We start from the raw sequence: 14,799 nt of genomic DNA, 5'->3' as shown, positions 1-14,799 counted from the left end.
TTTGTAAATGTTTCTAATTAAGAACAAATCCAGTTAATTACAACAAGCCTGTTAATTTGTTGACATTGTGTAGATTGACTCAGCATTTGTCTGCTTTTTGTTATACTGGTGGAAATCCATTTTTAGAAAACATGCTTTTCCGCTTTCCTTGTCACTTCTGTGGAAAAGCTGCTTATCATCATCTGTTTTCTCCTCCACCATTTCTCCAGATTTGATAACATGAAAAACTCCCGTGTTTACGCTTCTGCTGATACATCACTTTTATTTGTGCTCTGACAAATACAGTTATGGTTGTTGTAAACAAAATTCTCCAAACTTGTTCTGAGTGGTGCATTTAAAGGAACATTATGTGTTTTCCTTTATAATCTGGGTCTTATTTATGCAGTTTTATCCATCAATTAATATTGGTTATTATGACAGTTTATCAAGTAGGTTGATTTGTAGATCTTTGTTGACATGGCAACTGCTGAGAATGGAGTTATGGCAAGCAATATGAAATCTTACATTATTTGAATGTACGAATATCAATGAATGCAAAGTTATTATCCAAACATTTCTGTAGTAAATATACATTTTTCAGAGCTACTTTCTGGTATAAATTCGCTGCAAAAAAGAAACCTACATGTTTTGTGAACCATGCTTAAACCACTACATCACATTTAGTATGTGTGTAAGAAATTGAGTATAGTAATTTTATGTTTTATGATTCTCAAAAACACTATTGATTTTTAATTAATCATTTACATCCAAAGATTAACTCATTCAATGCTTTATTTCATTTGCAAAATCACAGTATACCACCTTGCCTACAGTATTGCAATAAATTGCAATTAGAGCAAACAACACAAAACAATGACAAATATGGTCCAGAAACCCTCACAGGTACTGCATTTAGCATAAAAAAATATCATGACAAATCATAACATGGCAAACCCAAGCCCAAACGGCAACAACAGCTGTCAGTGTGTACCCATAGAACCCATTTTCATTCACTTATCTTGAGGTCAGAGGTCAAGGGACCCCTTTGAATATGGCCATGCCTGTTTTTCTTTGCCAAAATTTAGTGTAAGTTTGGAGCGTTATTTAGCCTCCTTCACGTGAAGCTATTATAACACGGTTGGTACCAATGGATTCCTTAGGTTTTGTAGTTTCATATGTATCTTCACTCTAGCTTTAAAACTGTTTTTGGTGGCGTTAAAATGAATTTATGTTAATGCGTTACTATCGTTCATTTTGACAGCCCTAATGGCAATAATTGAATAGTAGCCCCTGTATTATGTTAAGTATCGTATCGCCAGATCCTTGCCAATACACAGCCTTAACATTTAGTAAGAGGTACATTTTTTGTGAACATGTATAGTATGACAAACAGCTATATATATACCCACAGAGATGAAATATGATTTGTGTATCTCCACTCTCCAAGCTGTCCAAATCATTTTTTTTATGCATGTTTACTCCCTTAGTTCCCATTTGTCAGATAAAAAAGTCCAGACCTGACAAAGCACATTCACCCACACTTGTACTTTTACTCCCCAGCTGACAAGTAAACTTTGTTATAAGAATTGACACTTTAGGACTAAGAGAAATATTCTGGGGTTGTGTGCAGTTTTGTGATTGATAGAAATGTTTGTGACAGTATCCACTCGTCTTGATACTTGTCTTCCTTTTTTCATCTACCTCTTTCCCCTCACCTCCCTCGGCTGACAGCAGTGGTTTTGTTGATGTGAAGCACTGTCATGCTACAGAGACCCACAATTCCACGCTTGTCTTCTCTTAAGAGAACGATGTGAATGCTCTAAGCACTGTATCTAAACAAAATAAGACACCGAGTGATCTGGGACTTTTTAAGCCTCAGGTAATTCCGCTGGTCTCTGCCCGGCAACACGAGCTTCGTGAGCTTCGCATTAGCAAACAATGGAAACAACTGGGGCTTTACTGGTTTCAACAGCACAACTCCAGATCCGGTGACATCTATCTTTATTTTCTTGTCTATTCACACTTTTTTGTTTGTTTGTTTGACATACTTTTATATTGACATGACACTGAAGGAAAACAAGGGAATCATGGAGGATGTAGATAGGTGTACATTTGTGAAAAGTTTGGCATACTTGTGTTTCTGTTATGAATTTTTGCACTTACTTTTAGTCCCCAGCTGACATGAAAACACACAGATGACACTGTAGGATAAAATATTATATTTAACCGTATGACGTCCCTTCTAGCATCAAATTACATTCATTTTCATGTAAACACAGTGGAACTCAAAACTAATGCATTCCTCCACAAAAGCAGATATGTTTATGTTGCATCCAAATTAAATGTAATATTTCATGCCAAAATGTCATTGGTGTCCTACATTGGTTTTCCTTTTTTGGTCGGAGCATTGGCACTGACGACGCAGTGAGAGAACGGGTTCTGTCGTTTTGTCTTACATGGACATGTACCTGAATTTCAAAAATGATGGAAACCAACATATCTACACCTGTTTATTTCAGTTTCTGCTTTAGTTAGATGTTGGATTTAACCCTTTTGGATACAGGGATGTGTCGCAAAGAGAAATGATGTTCCAGTTCATCTCTCTGCACTGCTTTCACAGCCAACCCTGTCTCCTACAATTACGTTCCCGTACAACTAAACTGTATTCTCAATTACGTTTCGAGTGAAAGATATTTTTTCCCAGATTATTGTCGTGGTTAGTTTTAAACACATGGTAAACGTTGTAAACAAATCAAAAAACACAACAACACTACTTAGTTAGGCAACAAATCTACTGGGTTAGGATTAGTACAAACATCATGGTTTGGCTTAAAATGACTATGTAAGTGAACGTTGACTTTTTGTTTCACACGAGACATGTACAGCGGTCTCCTGGGGGAAAGACCTGTGTTTGTTGGACCCATCCATCTCCCCTCCCGCCCACCCACCAGTAATGGACTTTCTTACTTTTGATACTTGTTATTATACCACGCAACTTTCATTAATGGTCGCTCAATATACTACATTACCTGCGCATTGCTCGTTTTACTGCGTCACTTGCTGCAGCTGTCTGCGGATCGTGTCTAGAGAGGTAACCCATGAGTTGGGGAAACTCGTGAGATGGTTAAGGTTAGGCATTGACCTCAAATAATTAAGGTTAAGATAGGTTGTCGGGAAAATGCGCAGATGGGAATATGATTTTTTGGAAACAGGGCTGTTCACAGTGATATGTCCCCTTGTTGGAAGTCTTTGCACGTGTGCATTACCCATTAGAAACCAGTTACATGTATTCAGTACATGGCTAAGAAAACAGGTTTTTCTCCCAGAAAGATCTCCAGCAGCGTTATCCAGTTTTCTCTAATTCCTGATTAACAAAATAGGGTGTTTAGACGATGTTTAATAAAATCTGGCTCATCAGGTTTCTGAAGCTGACCGTTAAAGGTTGTCTTCAGTGCATGTTGACTCATTTGACAGCTCCTCTCGTTTTGGCGTTCCATCCACGCTAAGCTGGCAGTGTCAGACTGGTGTATCTTTTTGGGTTCAGCCTCACAGAGAAATTGAACACATTTCATCATCACAACCATTGATTTCCCCCGCTGTGAAACCAACTCAGCTCTCCCTGATGCTCTCTGTTTCACTCTATATATGTCCTGTTCTTGTTTTGTTTTCCTTCTTTCTGTCGGTTTTCTCATATCCCTGTAACCCTCTCTGCTCTGTTGTGTCCTTGAACTAATATCTCTGTTTCAATACGCAATACCTTGCAACACTCATCCTGGTTCACCCCTTATTCACCCGCTGACATCCCTAACTGCATGTTGCAGTCCTCAAACTAATGCCATACTGCCTTTGTTCACCTTGACAAAAAGTGAATTACCTTGCCAATTAAAAACAGTTTGGGGGCAACTAAACACTTTTGTGGTCATACTTGTAGGGGTGAACTGTAAATATCATAGAGTGCTACAGGAATGAGTCCTAAAACCCGGAAATGAGTTAGTATTTGAGGACTTCCAGTTCCCTCGTCTGGAAGTCAATGTTTTTTTAATAAGTTTTTAGTTAGATGCATGAAATAAGGTCTGTGGTTAACACAAGCATAAGAGATTTTAACGTTTTGTTCACCGACATAAAATACATCAATAAATACCCCACTCTTGAATTTTGAAGTCTTTACGTGTCTTAAAAAAGGCAATTGCTAACAAGTGGCTAAATGAGACTACTAAACGTCATCATGCCTTTACAGCCTCGTTGTGTGTAATTGCACTCATGCGACCGTGGTGTAGTTTTGTTTATAGCCTAACGTTAGATTTTTTTATAGCGTTGGAGGCGGGACCCCGGTCATTCCTATGAGAGTTGCTCATTGGCGCATGAAGCCTAAATGGCTGGACTTCCGTCTGGAAAAGTACCCGGATCTTGGGCAACTGGGACATGCGCAGTAGCGTCCGCTCGGTCACATGACTCGGTCATGGGGTCCCAACGTCACGCCGTCATCACGGGTTGCGCTCCAGCCTCGGTCTGGGTCTTACTCACATGAACGGAGGAAGGGAAATAACTCTGGATTCAGCTATTAGTGCGTTTTACAACTTTAAAAACTACATTTTTTAAATAAGGGCTATTAAATTGTTCGTACTGGGAAGTTGATTCACCTCAAAAAAATATATCCGCTGAGTTACAGACGTCTCTTTCCCAATGTAAGTCTATGGGAAAAGTATTTTTGGGCCCAACGGCATCACGTGACGGACACAGAAGTTGTAGTACCGCCGTTTGGCCACTACGAAAGTCCGGATCGTTGACCGGCGCACTTCCTGGGGGGTGGGCTCATCTCGAGCGAGCCTATTGTTGCTTAGCAACAGGGTCATGGGGGCTGGGGATCACTTCCGGCTACACGGCACAGGTTGCCAAAAGACATACAAACGCTACGTAAAGATGGGGTTCAATAATGTCCCCCAACAAGAACTTAGCAGAGATACACCACCCACTGCCTCCGCAGCACCACGATTCAGAAACTATCTGACGCGGGTCTCGATGGCCGTAAATAGACTGGCAACTGAAACATGGGGTCCGGGAGAAAAGTGGAGCAACATCCTCGCCACGCCAAGCAACACACCTCCACCTAACAACAAAAAGGCAAGACTAGTAACGTTACAAACAGTTATCAAAGTCGTTCTACTGACGCTGGACAGTTTTTCAGTGGTTGCACAATAAACTGGCAACATACAATAATGTAAGTCAAGAGTCAAATAATGAATTGGATATAACGCTAGTATGTGATGAAAAAGTAATATGCTAGATGCCAGTACGTTCCCTAGCAACCACCGTTGTAATAACCGCCTTGGTATGTTGCAGGCTCTCTTTATACATCCATGCTGCAGGCAAGAGAGCCTGTTCTATTGGGAACCTTATTATTTATAAATAAAAAGCATTGGAATGTGTCTACAACTTTCATATTGTCATAATGTTACTTGATTACCGAAATTGTGGCACAGATGACTACACATGAACTACATATGATCAACGACATCACTCAATACTGCGTTGGGTGCAGACTTAACATCCAGAGCTCAGTATTGACATAATGTTTTCACTTTATAGCCTACACAAGAGCTGTTAAATTAATGCTGAAGATGAGCCAATCCACATTTATTTTAAATTGGGGTGATAATACTGGATTTTTAAAGATGCTTTTTCTGTGTAGGAGCTTTTTGGCATTTGAAGATTAAATAACTGAGTGCAAGGGCGAGGTGTTAAACTTGACTATATTTTCAAAGGCGTACTATAAGTGCATCACAAAGCTATACTGTAAAAGTAATCTGGCACAGCTTTCTTCAGTCCTCTGCTGGGAGAAAGGAAGTCAGCTGCAGCTTTTCAGTCGGAATACCTGAGGTGCAGCCACTGTCCCATATGCTGCTGTATTATTCACTAAGCAAGACGAATATCTGTAGTTTTAACTAGAATAAACTTGTTCCTACTTTTCTGATTTGTCATCGTGCACATGTGATTCTGGGTGTTAATTCATTCTGCGTTTTTCTGCAAATTCTTAGCTTTGCTGAATGCATGTCTCTGTTTATTTCAGTGCAAAGTATACAATGTATTTATCAGCTATAATGCTTAAACTGCTCCAGTGTTTTAATAACATTTTACTGCCCTTCAGCATAATAAGACACATGTTCAGTAATGCAAAACCTTTAAATGTGCAAATGTTTTCCATTTATTTGTCTTCAGCACAAACTCGTTACCTCATACTGTGTCCCCAAATCCCATAGTCCCATTCATGTCCCATCCCACATGCTTCTTTTGCATTAGTTTGAGTCCATTTGCCATAACTAGCTCTCCGGCTCATTTTAGCCATTCGCTTTAATTGCCTTACTTCCCCTCATTACTCCAGCAGTAGTATGCCCACTGGTGTCCACCTCCTCCCCGTCCCTTTTTGTCCCCACGCTGTGGTTTCTGCTCATTGTGACTGCCTAGTAGTTCCAGCTTTAGTCCTGGGTTGCTTGCTGGTTATAATTGCCACTTTAGCTGCCATTTTCTTAGCCTCTACCTCTCTCGCTGTGTCCCTTGCCCATTTTGTTTTAAGCTGCGAAGCCATAACAATCTCCCTTGTTTGCGAGCTTGCTCGAGCGCTGGTATTCACACTAGTTTTTTATACCATCTTTGCTCTTTGCCCTTATAGCTTTCTCTCCCTCCCCCACCCCCCACTGGCTATTATCCCTTGTTGTGCCAGCAGTACCTTCCACAAGCTTTTTACTCTCTGCCTTACTTTGCCCTCTGTGCCATCAATGCTATTTGAATTGTCATAGCTTCCAAGTTCCCTCTTTTACTTTCCATCTCTTCCATCTTCGTCTCCCTTTTTATCAATCTTGACTTTTTTTTTTTCTGACTCAAAAGCCATGTCTCTCCATCTCCCAGCTAGCTCCCACAAAAGCTTTTGTTGCCTTTCTTACTCTTTGCCCTCCTGGGTTTCTCTTTAATTCTCTTGCCGGCCATTAATGGCCTTTGGTCCGCCACAGTCCTGCTCACTGGATTTCACTTTTTGCCTTCTTCTCGGTCCCCTTTGCCTTTATGCTGGCATGCTTACTTTAACTGTCTCTCAATTTCTGTGGTGGCAGGAACTTACTGAGAGTCTTTGTAACTAATAGGCCCAAGTCAGATTTGTGGAGCCCCATAGAGATTGTTGCTTGGGTCTTTGTAACACCGCTGAACCTGAAATAAACTGCCAAGATCGTTTCTTATAGCATTTTGCCCGTCTGCTCCCCAGTCCCCACATACTTCTACCTGAAACCCATTTTTATCTCCTTTTCCTTTACGTTTCACATTTCATTGCCCTCTCCCACTTCTTATTCTGTCATCCACTCTCTTCCTCTCACTGTGCCTCTCTCATGTTGTTCTCCATTACTTCTACTAGTCTGCCGTTTCTCTCATTTTCCTCCCATTTTTCTTTCTAGTTTGTGAGCTTAACACTCTCTTTTCCTCCATCAGTCCCTCCTTTCTCCCTCCCCCTACTTCAGTTTTATTCATTATTCCTTTTCTTTGTCATGCATTTCCCCAATTTTCTCTTTCTCCCCTGCTTGTGCACCTGTGTTAGACCTGAACCTCTACTATACTGTATCGCCAGTATTTTCATCCTGAGTCCATCCCTCGCTCTTCCTTTCCTATTTTCCTCTGCAATCCTCTATCTGTGCTCCCTTTCTTGCAGTCCTATCAATTGGGTGCAGCTATTAAAACCTCACACTTATTCTTCACATGGAGCTGCTTTCAAAACAGCAGAGAAAAGAGGGAATCGGCAGAGCGGAGTGAGATAAGTGGTAGAAGTGCAAAGGAACAATCTCACAAAGTTTGCATTAAATCCAGAGTGACTCTACTCAGTAGAATGACCTGGGTTTGTAAACAAGCTGCAGATATTGTATGATCATCCCCCCGCTTCTATTTACTTGCTAAGATATTTACTGTGTACCACTTTGGCTTTTGCTTCTTAAGCTAACATAAAAGCCGTAACACCAGAGTATAAGCTTAAATAGACTTTTTCTTGAATATCAGTGGCTCAGCGTGAACTGGATCTCGAGACTCATTTACCGTTTGAGGCAGTCTTCTTTAGCTTGAATCGAAATCTCAACTGAGTGCTTGTCCTTTCTTCTGCAGGTCTGGTCGTAAGAGAAGCCAGTATAGAGATTACACGGCAGCAGGTGGAGGAGCTGTTTGGACCTGAAGATTACTGGTGCCAGTGCGTGGCCTGGAGCTCCGCTGGAACCACCAAAAGCCGGAAGGCACACGTCCGCATTGCATGTGAGTAGACTTCTGTAAGCACGTATGTGAGGTTTAAAGACCAGAGGGTACAGTTCACACATGAGTGAGCATGGAGAGTATGGGGGAGTTCATTGTTCATATACTTGCAAAAAATGTCAATGCTTAACGATTTTACATGTCATAAAGAAATGCAAATTCAATCTTCATTTTCCTTCCCAAAAATGAAAAGATATTTTGCAAATAAACCGGCACACAGACAATCCTACATGCACAGGCACAGACTTCACTCTGTGCTGGGTCCGATATTGTAATATTTAAAACTGGACAGCTGTTTAGTTTTGTAGATGCCTTTTAATCACCAATAGGTTTCAGCGGTTACCGCTAACAAATCCATTGTTTCCTGTGACAGCTTCACAATAAAAGCCATCCTGTGTTTCACCAATTAAATGATTTTAAAGAACTAGTGTGGAGGATTTAGTGACATCTAGTGGTGAGGTTGCAGATTGCAACCAACTGAACCAACCACCCTTCCGCTTACCCCTCCGTTTCCCATCGTGTCTGAGTATTGCGGTGGCCTTTAGGTAACCTAAAAATGCAAAAATACTCTCTCTAGAGCCCGTGTTTGGTTTGTACGTTCTAGGTTACTGTAGAAACATGGCGGAACAACATGGCGGACTCTGTGAAGAGGACCCGCTCCCTATGTAGATATGAAGGGCTCATTCTAAGCTAACAAAAACACAAACATTTTTAGTTTCAGGTGATTTGAATGAAAACATAGTTAAAAAAATTATATTCCATTTCTGCTAATAGATCCCCCAAAATCCTACACAGTGGCCCTTTAATGTAAACCAGCAGCAGAGTGTTCAGTTTGCATCAGGAGTAATTAGATAGACGTCTGAACAGGCGGTAGGAGAGTGAACAACGAGGCTGATATAAATGAGAATTAAAAACAGTGATGCTGAATCCCATGAATGCATCGTTTCCTGTGAATCCCTCATGCGTAGCTAGGCAACTTGAACCTTGTGCGGGAATGGTGGACACCACCACTAACAATGGAGCATAGAGAGGTAATTATAGAATGCATTGAATGGGTATTGCTGAAAAGAAGGTCCATACATAGCATGAAAAACTAGGTTTTATTTCATGAAAATTCAAGGATTCTAACGTTGACCTCTGTTTAGCTTTCTTTTGATGTGTAGAGGAACATTACTGTCCTGAGCTATACACTTCAACTAGAAAGACTCATAAGAAAAAAACATGTAGTTGGGTAGAACCTTGAAAAGTGGTTTTACACAGAATGATAAATGTTGGGGACTTTTCTAAGCAGAGACGTAGCGCTATAACTTCACCATCAGTAGCTTCCTGTTATGGTCTGGTGAAGAATTTAATTTGACAACTGGGAGTCTGACTATAAGGTCACCAAAGGAACACAGGCCAGACTAAACCCAAGCACGCTCAATATCACTCTAGCAGACGGTGTTACTGTGCAACACTGCATACACAGAGTGGTCACATGGGGAAATCATTTTAGGATTGTTAGACCCAAACAACAGTCCAGGGGAAAGACAAAGGTTGAATCCTGTTGTGAGTGATGGCCACTTGGCGGCTCTGCAGCGACTTGTGTGGCAAGGGAGTTGAGATGTTTGATAGACATCACCTAAAAGAGCCTTGTTTGTTCTTTCAATGTAAGCCTCATATAACAGAATGGATCGTCCCTTCAAAGCTCCTCTCACTGGCCTGAGAATTGAGCCCACAACAGTAGTTTTCCAAGCGCCATTGCTCTGGTCAATTCAGCCATATAAGACAACTGGGACTCGTCTGAGTGCTCAGGTTATAGAAGGGTCAAGCAGAAAAGAAATACCAATCGACCCCACCTCCCCAGTTTACCTGCCTTACACTGACAGTGTGGCTGTGCTTGAGTGAACTCTGAAAAGGACAACTGGGGGCTTTGATAGAGTCCATTCAGCAGACACTCAGAACAAACTGCACACATCCCCATATTTAGTACTTTAACAGACAGCATCGCTCTAACAGACCCTCATCCTGGAAATCTGGTTTTCCCAGGTTGGTCTTATACTTGCTGCAGAAGAAAATCCATCATGTTGACCCTTGTTTTTCATTCAGACTATTTTATTTGGCTGTAAACATGTCTCACATTTTCACTTTTGCAGGACTTGGCTGCTTCATTTATTTATTTATGCACTGATTTACACACGTGCTTATTTATTTATTCATTTATTTCACTTATTTACATTTTGAAGGAAGCTAACAAAATACACATTTTGCTTAGGTGTTTAATCTTAATAAAAAAGAACAAATAATAAAAGTAAAGATATAATTATTAAAACAAAGTCACATTTTCTACAAGGGCTGCAACTAACGATTATTTTCTCGATTAATCGATTAGTTGTTTGGTCTATAAAATTTCAGAAAATGGTGAACAGTGTCTATCAGTGTTTCCCAAAGCCCAAGATGACGTCCTCAAATGTCTTGTTTTGTCCACAACTCAAAGATATTCAGTTTACTGTCATAGAGGATAAAATAACAGAAAATATTCACATTTAAGAAGCTGAAATCAGAGACTTTTGACTTTTAATTTTGACAACTAATCGATTAATCATTGCAGCTCTATTTTATACATTAAATTTACAGATCACAAATTGCATAGTGCATATGTACCATACTGTAGTAGACTTATACACTAGTTCAAAGAGTATATTCTGTAGACTACTGCATCATATTTTAAATTGGCCCTGTACCAGATTATTTAGATATAGTAAATATACACTTGTACATTCATAGAAATAGGAGCCGACTCAAGCTTATACAATACAGTGTTTCAGTTGTGTGGCAGTACCGCAGCAACATATTTCTCATTTAATTTGGCTTGTAAGACCATTTGAATTTAGAACAGAGCCTCACAACTCTCTGCGTTGCTTTTGGTATGTGAGGATGTTTTTCTGCCTGTCAGCAGAGAGTTAGTGACACAGTCAGAAATATGCTTCTAAGCTCCGCTAATAACATTCTCCAATGGAATGGGCCCTCCTCGGGGTGCAATGAAAGCTGGGTAATGTGCTGTTTTTGGCTTACGTTCGGGCCGATACACGCTGAGAGACAGATGCAGGCGAGCGTGCGTTTACAGGCTTCTGAGATTCTCTGAGGTAAACACGTGAATGTAGACAGAAATGTACACATCCTGAGAACTGAAGGCCATTACTGAAGGGAATGTATGAATGTATGGCTGAGTGTATACATGCATATAGTGTGTGTGTGTGTGTGTGTGTGTGAGAGTGAGATAATGGATGCGTCTGCATCACTCTATGACTTGCAGTATCCCTGCCATCAATATCATCATGTAACTCCAGCTCTCAGCACATAATACCACATCAATCACAGTGAGTCCAAATCATAGACAGTATACTGTATATACAGTAGATGGACGACACATCTCCACTTCCTCCCACTGTACAAAAGTGAAGCCAAAATATCCCGGATACCGGAGATGCCATCTTGAGAGTTTGACGTCATTTGGAGCCAGTTTCTGCACAGAAGTGATCTGGGACCTGGAGCCACGGTATCAAGGTCCCGCCCACTAACTAACTAACTAACTAACCATAATATCTCTATAACTACATTTATGATGAAATTAACACATTTTATTACACAGACTTGTGACGGTTATGGAAAGTTATATCTTCTCTCTCGTAGTATTCTCTATCCTCCATCTCCGTGACTACTTCACTCAGAGCAGCTGTCAATCACACCTGTCAATCATGACGTCTCACCCCCTTTTTATAGCATCGAATAATTAACTAAAACCAAACTTGTCAGAACACTATGTACTGGGTTGGAGCCCGATGTATGTTCAACACTTGAACATACATCAGCGTGATAAGATCTACCTAAAATGACAGAAATCATCTTTTGGAAAAAATGATTTGACGTTTGACTTTTTAGTTTTGCCCATGTCCCATCTGCTAACATGGAGGGGGCGGGTTTTATGACCTATACTGCAGCCAGCCACCAGGGGGCCTTCGAGATGTTTTGGCTTCACTTTTGAGGAGCTCTTTATATACAGTCTATAGTCCAAGCTTACCCACCCCAGTTTTCCCTTTTTCGTAATTTTCCTGTTTTATCTAGTCTTTTCTGCCTCAGTCTGATTTAATCATACATTATTTACACCATGAATAGTTCTATAAGGCACCAAAATAACTCTATATGTGCTACCACTGCTGCTGAAATGACTTTGCACCACTGAGAAGCTAAACTATTTCTATATCTGGTCTTATTTACATAATTTGGACCGTTCAAGGGCTGCCCAGTTTTTAAATGGCAGTGTTCTACACTAAATCATAAATATTTTACTCTGAATAATAAAAAAAAAAAGTTCTATGCTGTATCAGCGAACTAGCATGCTACCTACAGTATCTTGCATCATTTTCCCCCTGTTTTCAATCAACTTTCTTCACACAGAGTATATATAGTATTTCACACACGTAAGACCTCTCCTGGAGGTTAGGTGGAGAGATGGTGATGGAGGACGCCTCTAAGAAGGCTTGAAGGGCCAATAGATATCAGGGAGGAGAAAGATGATAGAACTCCTTTACTCTCTCTCTCTTTCTCATTGCATCCCTCTCATTCCTTCCTTTTTTTCTGTGTAGTGGGTATTTTCCTTCTGACTTTGTCTGCCCCTATGTCCTTCACTTTCTCTCTTTGCATTATAACAGTGATTTTTTCCTTAACCAGATCTGATTACACTCAGCCCCTCTTGCGATAACCTTTTACTTCAAATCGACCCAACCTCCTGACCTACCCCGCTTTCGGCTCCTATTTGGATCTACCGTTGTGATTAAAATGCTTCCTGGCAGCTAGAGCTTGCTGAGCAAAGTGTCTTTTTCCACCGCACCGTGCAATAGCAATTCAGCATTTCTCTCCTGCATTCCCATCTCCTCTTCCCACTCATTTTTTCTTATTTCCCCTCTCCCATTGTCTCCTCCTCTTTTAGCTTTTTTTCTCACTCATCATGTGCTTATTGTTTGGTCTTCTCACTCGTGCTCTCTCTTTTTTTGCCTCTATCTTTTATCATTCTCCAGCATCTTCAGGCTGTTTTAATAACTGTAGAATTAACACTTGGAGGCGTTATCTGAATACGCAGTTTGTAGCTGGATAATGGCAATCAGTGTCTTGGCTGTAAAAGTGTCAACCGCACAATCGGAGATATTAAATCTCTGAGTGATTTGTTGGTCTTTTGGAGGAGGGTACTTTAGCTGAGTTATGGGTGTACGCAGGCAGCTTAATTCAAGTTTATAAAGCAGGTGAGACAAACACACACACATTCTTACACTCAGCCATGCACAGCATTGCAGGCACGTACACGGGGGTAAGCGAAACACAAGACACATACATACACACAAATGTGCATGCAGTGTCAGTCATGCTCTTTGGCCCTGCAGCTATCAGGTCAAGTCTTTCTCCTTCAGCGGATTAGCAACGTGTCAAGGTCACACACACACACACACATGCACACACAAACACCCAGAGTCACACACATTTCAGATGATGGCAATTTGTTCTGCCACCTTCCACTGAGACATGTGTGTGCATAGCAATCAGGAGTCCAGACACTCTGGGACACAGCAGCTCCTTGTGTCAACTGGAAAATGTCTGTTAGCGCATTTTGTCTGTTTTGTTTATGATGCAAATGCCTCCGCTGCATGAATTTAGGTTTTTACTTCAATCATGGATGAATTAGACCAAGGAAAACACGGCTCAATAGGGGTTTCTCGTGTTAGATTTTAAGCATTGATTAAAACCAAATTCTTCTACACTCATTTAGGCGTAAACCTGCATGTAGCTTACAACATTATAGGCAGGCGTTTGTAACCCAGCAACTGCAGTTTGTTAGCCAACCTTTCTGGTATGAAACTTGCTCCACAGCGCGGAAACCAAATTTCCCTGACAACCACAGTCTCAATGATATTTGGCCTTTTTTTTTTGCATGAAGTGGCATGCTTAGCAGTTTCATTAATGCATATTCAAATCAGACTTGATATGCCAAAAGACTCCTGCTGTTTCTCCCTTCACACTCACCCCGACACTTATGCAAACGCTGTCAGTGGAAAACCGTCAGTGTTTTTCTCTGGATGACATCATCAAGAGAGTCTTGGTTTCTGGCTCTGAGAGAGTCTTCATGATGGTCACAAACACTGAATAAACATTTTTATAGTGAGGACTCATAGTGTGTATGTGTGTGTGCGAATGTGCGGTTATGATGTCTCACCATCGCTGTGAGCCACTGAGCTTTTTCCCAGATGTCAAGGGCTGCTTCAGTGTACTCTTTGGTGTTAAAGTGGGAAGCCACAGTGTTGATTTAACCATACAAAACTTAAGTGACTTTCCAAAGTCCAAGTGTGAGGAAAAGTAATCTCATATCAATATCATTAACAACATTGTTTTAAGAGAGGAACAAAGGAACCACTCTACGGGAGGCCGAGGGGATCATCGTTATGTCTCATTAACCCATGGGGTCGCTGAGGCGACTCCCGTAACCAAATGCAATGTAAAAGTCAAAGGTTAAAAACA

The 14,799-nt window shown here is 40.9% G+C and overlaps 1 protein-coding gene across 2 annotated transcripts in view; it reads left to right on the top strand.

Moving 5' to 3' along the window:
* The window catches only part of LOC119492547 (netrin receptor UNC5C-like), a 232,737-nt gene that overhangs the window by 124,500 nt on the left and 93,438 nt on the right, over window positions 1–14,799 (top strand). For both annotated transcript variants that reach the window (XM_037777050.1, XM_037777051.1), the window contains exon 3: window positions 8,113–8,256. In XM_037777050.1, coding sequence (XP_037632978.1) covers window positions 8,113–8,256 — 144 coding nt within the window. The remainder of the gene's footprint in view (window positions 1–8,112; window positions 8,257–14,799) is intronic.

This window comes from Sebastes umbrosus, chromosome 8, assembly GCF_015220745.1.
Source record: "Sebastes umbrosus isolate fSebUmb1 chromosome 8, fSebUmb1.pri, whole genome shotgun sequence".
Lineage (NCBI taxonomy): Eukaryota > Metazoa > Chordata > Actinopteri > Perciformes > Sebastidae > Sebastes > Sebastes umbrosus.
The sequence above is the reverse complement of the archived record's forward strand: the minus strand, read 5'-3'. Positions and strand labels throughout refer to the sequence as shown.